This window comes from Triticum dicoccoides, chromosome 7B (genome assembly GCF_002162155.2).
Source record: "Triticum dicoccoides isolate Atlit2015 ecotype Zavitan chromosome 7B, WEW_v2.0, whole genome shotgun sequence".
Classification (NCBI taxonomy): Eukaryota; Viridiplantae; Streptophyta; class Magnoliopsida; order Poales; family Poaceae; genus Triticum; species Triticum dicoccoides.
Window position 1 is genome coordinate 676,215,822 of NC_041393.1, and position 6,276 is coordinate 676,222,097.

At 50.0% G+C, this 6,276-nt stretch overlaps 1 protein-coding gene across 1 annotated transcript; it reads left to right on the plus strand.

Moving 5' to 3' along the window:
- Nucleotides 1-3,711: 3,711 nt before the first annotated feature.
- On the plus strand, nt 3,712-5,550 carry LOC119342172 (aspartyl protease family protein At5g10770-like). Its single transcript, XM_037614011.1, has 2 exons — nt 3,712-3,872; nt 3,998-5,550. The coding sequence occupies exons 1-2, from the start codon at nt 3,725-3,727 to the stop codon at nt 5,230-5,232; spliced, it is 1,383 nt and encodes a 460-aa protein (XP_037469908.1). The 5' UTR covers nt 3,712-3,724; the 3' UTR covers nt 5,233-5,550.
- The last annotated feature ends 726 nt before the right edge of the window (nt 5,551-6,276 follow it).

The following is a 6,276-nucleotide window of genomic DNA, read 5'->3' on the forward strand; positions in this document are numbered from 1 at the left end:
AGGTTGAATAGGAGAAGGAGAAGGGGGTTCGCCCCCCTTTCCTTCCTCCTCCCTCTCTTTCCTTTTGATGTCTTCCGGTAAAAGGAAAGGGGGGGCGAATTGGAATAGGGCCCCCAAGTAGCCCCCTCCCACCTATATATACATGGCGAGGGGGTGCTTAGAGCACACGCCAACGATTGTTAGCCGTGTGCGGCGCCCCCCTCCATAGTTTGCGCCTCCGGTCATATTCTCGTGGTGCTTAGGCGAAGCCTTGCGCGGATAACTTCACCATCACCGTCACCACGCCATCGTGCTGACGTAACTCATCTACTTCCTCGACACTCTACTGGATTAAGAGTTCGAGGGACGTCATCGAGCTGAACGTGTGCAGAACTCGGAGGTGCCGTACGTTCGGTGCTTGATCGGTTGGAATGAGAAGAAGTTCGACTACATCAACCGCGTCGACAAACGCTTCCACTTTCGGTCTACGAGGGTACGTAGACACGCTCTCCCCCTCTCGTTGCTATGCATCTCCTAGATAGATCTTGCGTGAGCGTAGGATTTTTTTTTGGAATTGCATATGCTACGTTCCCCATCAATATGGTGGTACTCCTTCCTTTCCAGTTTACAAGGCTCCAATATAAAATCTCATCAATCAAGGTACATGGTGAGTCTAAGAATGTATCTCATACTTTATAAAACTACCCAAATTAAACGAATGCATTAATTTGGTTTAATTGCAGTGCATACATGCTTGGCCACTAGATAAGTAGAAACATTATATGTATTGTATTGGTGAGTTTCTTTTTAATTCTTACATGCAAAGATTTAATGCGCCTCAAAATTTCAATGGGAGAGGGAGATGAGCCCAAATAAAAAAAACAGAAAAATTGAGATAAGCCCTGGGACATATGCTCCAATGATACCAATTCAAAAAAAATCAGATTGAAATGTTTCAAAAAAAATCGAAAAAATCATGGATGTTCTCAACATATGTGTGTACAAACTATAGAAAAAAATCAGATCCAAATTCAAATTGTACAATGAAAAACAAAAAAGACAAATTCAGCATGAATAGTGTGAATAAAGAAAAAAAACATGAACAGTGTGAAAAAATACATGATTCACAACAGATTTGCCTTTTTTTTATTCTCAATGTGTATATCGAATTGGGATCCGAATATATTTTAGGGTTTGTAGTCAAGCCGGCAGTCGGGTCGGGTTTGACCCGGTAGAGCTCTATGAAACCCATGCCCGAATAGCAAATGGGCAAAGGAGCAGACCCACGACCCTACCCATGGGTCTTGAGTCATACCCATGCCCGAACCCATCGGGCAACCCACCCATTAGGGCACCCATCGGGTTTGAAATAAATATTTATTTTTAATGTCACATGACACAAATGACTGCACCTGCTTGAGGAGTGAATCTTTCTCAAAACCACAAGTTGTTGTGATGGCAAGTTACAGAAACAAGCGGCCAGCAGGTGGAGAGCGGCCGTCCTGCACGCAGCGGCAGATGCACGCAGCGCATCGACGGCCGTGCTGCGTGAGGGGATCCGTGCAAAAGAAAACGTCAAAATCAGTAAAGCGGACATACTGGCTCGATACAAGCAAATACAGCGCTCAAGTCGCCCGTGGTGGGCTCGGCCCGGGTACAGGTCTGACGCCCAAAAGTGGACAGACCATGCAGTGTGGGGCATTGTCCTTTTGGCGCGCGGGCCCGGCGATTTGACCAGGAGTACAGCTCGGGTGCATGTCATATGGGGAGCACAGCTCGGGCGCATGTCTTGCGGAACCGCAAGAACAGCAGCCGGTGCTTCCGCTGCGACGTGCAGTCTTCACGTCACGGCGGCCCGGCTCCAGTAAAATACACACAGCCCTTCGTCCTGCCCCAGTTTTCAAGCTGAATGATGAGCAAAATACACAAAAACAGCAACAAAAACTAGTTCGTCTGATGTATGGGCGTACAAAAATCAGACTAAATCCCTGGTTCGGGCACTTGTAGAAACGGACGCCGGGGTTCCGGTCTGTCCCAGAGACGAACCATGAGGGGGGGGGCACCATGCACGCATGCAGGGGACGCGTCCTCTGGTGTGTACGACGTATACGTTGCCCGTGAGCTTGCTCTGGGCATGGACGAAATGTGCAGCGTGGGCGTTCGTGGCCTAGCAACTGTGTGGTGTCAGGTTTGGTCCTTTGAATACGCATATACGTTTCAGTTTGCTTTCCAAGATGCCCTAGGTGCAGCTGCTGCTGCGTTCAGAGATGCACTTCTCCCAGCAGCTGCCTTTTATAGACTCTGCGACTTCTCTATTCCCATGGCCAGCCGAGGTGGTACTAAACTTTACCAGGTGCCTGAACCAACGATGTGTGTGTTGTATGGGCCGAACATTGTTGGGCCTTCATTCTTGAAAAGAAATGTGAAAGAACCAAAGGCCTAGAGATAAATAGTAATATAGCTGTGCGTTGTTGGGCTTCCTACGTTTTTGCCTTGTGGCCTTTAAAGACATGTACAACATTATGTACGTGACTGGGTCATTTGTTTATGAGGTTTAGGGCTCTGTACAACTTATATATCTTATGTATGTGCATCCTATGCAACATATAAATATAAAATTTAAAGGTATTTTGATTAATAATTTTCATCGGGTAACCCATGGGTACAAACTTAGACCCATGCCCCGCCCATCGCTAACCGGGTTACCCATCGGGCTTGCCCATGGTTGAACACGATGACCCATACCCTACCCATTTGTGTCGGGTGCCCATGGGCGCGGTCACCGATGGGTCGGATTGCCGGGTTGAGTTTGTAGACACATATGCTGAGAACATCCATGGATTTTTTTTCTGTTCTTTTGAAACATTTCAATTTGATTTTTTTGAATTGGTATCATGGGAGCATATAATTGTTGGTACCACCTGATATTTCCCCACACTGCATATGCCCTGCCTTTTTTTTCAAAAAGAAAGATAACCCCGGCCTCTACATCAATACCATATTGCCCTGCCCTGGCTTCCCGATGCCGCATATCAGTGGCTCCAGTCCATATCGCAGCCCTCAGTGCACGACGGACCGGGCGCAGCCGAAGCCACACAGCTGAGCTCGGCCGCGATCCCAGGGAAACCTTGTCGCTGCGGCACGATGTGACGCACGCTCCGTTCCCACGGCGGTACGATGTGACGCACGCCTTGCCGATGGATTGAGAGGCATAACGCGCGGCCAGGGTACGTCGGATACTTTCTCCGGCTTGCCGGCCGGGTTCTCGTACTCTACGTTCTCACGCGAGGGCAAGTCCGGCCGGGCTCTCGTACTACTCGGACAAAGGCGCGCACGCGCACGGCCGGAGGTCGCACTCGCAGGCAGGAAAGAATCCGCATACGGTCTGAAATACGTCCCATCATCGTTTTGTACTCTTCAATCAATCTTTCCCACACCACAGGGGCATTAGTAAGTTACCGTATGAACCCGCGTCGCGCTCCGTCGGCTCAACAAATACTCCTGATATACGGTGCTTGTCCATCCAATAATACAAGTTTGTTTTTCACAAGCATTCCCACGTACGTTCACCACACTTTTTTTTTTGCATGGCGTTCACCACACATTTTGCCCAAATAATACAATGCTTGCTTTCACAAATCACAATCGAATCATACGATATTACTTCTACCTTTTGTTTGTTTATACGCATGCGGTATAAAAGCAGCGCTCGCATTCCGAAACTGCAGCCCACTGCATCTCAGCCATGGCATCTATTCCCAAGCTTGTGATTCTCCTGCTGTGCACCTGTCTTCACACTCTCCTTGCTCACGGAGGGGACGATCTTCGCACCTACAAGGTTCTGCACGCTGGCGCTCTCAAATCTGCCACCGTCAACTGCTCCCAGCCCCAAGGTGCAGTAACATTGTCCATGGACGCACATGCATGCAATGTTGCTATTAGTTTCCTTGCACTATTTTGAGGATATTTTGAGCACGTTTGTCATCGTGTTTCCCTTTCCCCGGTTCGGTTCTTTCAGTGACTCCATCATCCGGCGGGGTCACGGTGCCGTTGCACCACCGGCATGGCCCGTGCTCCCCCGTGCCCTCCAAGAAGGCGCCGACCTTGGAGGAGATGCTCCGTCGTGACGAGCTCCGGGCCGCCTACATCACACGGAAGTACTCCGGCGTCAAGGGTGGTGCCGGTGACGTGGAGCAATCGGACGTGACCGTGCCGACCACGCTGGGCACCTCCCTGGGCACGCTGGAGTACCTGATCACCGTCGGCATCGGCTCGCCGGCCATGACCCAGACCATGCTCATCGACACCGGCAGCGACGTGTCCTGGGTGCAGTGCAAGCCGTGCTTGCAGTGCCACTTGCAGGCGGACTCGCTCTTCGACCCCAGCTCGTCGAGCACCTACTCACCCTTCTCCTGCAGCTCCGCCGCCTGCGCGCAGCTCCGCCAGAGCCATGAGGGGAACGGCTGCTCCGGCTCCCAGTGCCAGTACATGGTCAAATACGGCGATGGTTCGATCGGGGCCGGGACCTACAGCTCCGACAAGCTCGCGCTGGGCTCTAGCGCCGTCAACAACTTCCAGTTCGGGTGCAGCCAGTCTGAGTCGGGCAACCTTCTCGAAGACCAGACCGATGGGCTCATGGGGCTCGGCGGCGGTGCTCAGTCGCTGGCCACCCAGACCGCGGGGACCTTCGGCAAGGCCTTCTCGTACTGCCTTCCGCCGACTTCAAGCTCGCCTGGGTTCCTCACTCTCGGCGCATCAACCTCGAGTTTCATCGTCAAGACGCCGATGCTGAGGAGCAGTGAGGTCCCGTCGTACTACGGCGTGCGCCTTCAGGCCATCAGAGTGGGAGGCAGGCAGCTCAGCATACCTGCCTCGGTCTTCTCCGCCGGGTCGATCATGGACTCCGGGACAATCATCACGCGGCTGCCGGCGACGGCGTACTCTGCGCTGTCGTCGGCGTTCAAGGCCGGCATGAAGCAGTACCCGCCGGCGCAGCCCATGGGCATCTTCGACACGTGCTTCGACTTCAGCGGCCAGTCCACCATCAACATACCGACCGTCTCACTGGTGTTCTCCGGGGGCGCCGTCGTCGACCTCGTCTCGGACGGGATCATTCTGGACAGCTGCCTCGCCTTCGCGGCCAACAGCGACGACAGCTCCCTCGGCATCATCGGCAACGTGCAGCAGCGGACGATCGAGGTGCTGTACGACGTCGGCGGCGGCTCCTTCGGGTTCAAAGCAGGCGCATGCTGATCGGCGTGCACAAGCACGGCGTTGATACTATTGGGATCTCCAGTTCGTCGTATACTTGTTCGCTGCTGCGAGCTACTTATAGTAAAGGACTAAAAGTGACATACATGAAGTGGGGCCAAACCATCAGCGCACTATAGTACTTCGACTTGCAACGTGATGCAAGCGTGCAAACTACCAACCAAGACATACTTGTAACTAGTTGATACCCCGCGCGTTGCTGCAGGACTTTATGTTTTGAATGAGCAGATTCAAAGAAAAACATATACTGTATGAATAAATGGAAAATACAGCTTGAATGTTTGAACACTGCATTTACATTTTAAATTTTGATTTTGGAGATCGAATGGAATATTGATATTTACATTTCAAATGTTGAACAAATATATTTCTGAACAAACATAAAGAGAATTATCAGCAACATGCACCGGTTTCTCTCAAGTAACTATGTTGGATTTTAAGAGCACTCTTGTACAGTTGGTTAGCCTATAGGCGCTCCAAATGAGGCATTTTTTCACCTACAAAATGTACAAATTCGTGTGACCAAATCTTGAGAACTGGAAAAATAAAGTATGGGCATACGATAGTACATGTAAAGCACACCTGAGAAGTCAGCTAAGATATGTTCCAAACATCCAGAGAGGCATCATGAATATCATACATCGATAGAGTTATTGTAAATAAAACTAAATTTTATTTATTTGTAATTGCATGATAATTTCTTGGGAAGACATATACCTGTAGGTTGTACCTTGTATAGAAAATCCCTACTCAAGTGATTTCATGGTTTTCGGTCACAGCAAAGTAACAATTAGGAGATGCGTTGTATTTGGCATTCTTGATTCTTTAAATAAACTGAAATGGGAGAATAGACTCTTCATATTTACTCTGAATATTTTGGTTCATAGCCACTCCATTAAGATCGCCGATGAGTGGAAGCTGCAAGATTCCAAGCTTCTTGCAATTCGTCCTTAAGCGGCTGCGTGTACATATTCATATTCTTCCCCGGATAGTTGGGCCCTGGAATTATCAACGTCAGGAAAATGT

Bases quoted from the DNA above. Each gene is read 5' to 3' on its own strand.
- LOC119342172 (XM_037614011.1), top strand. From the start codon at position 3,725: ATGGCATCTATTCCCAAGCTTGTGATTCTCCTGCTGTGCACCTGTCTT. The intron at 3,873-3,997 runs GTGCAGTAACAT...CGGTTCTTTCAG, and splicing joins CAACTGCTCCCAGCCCCAAG to TGACTCCATCATCCGGCGGG.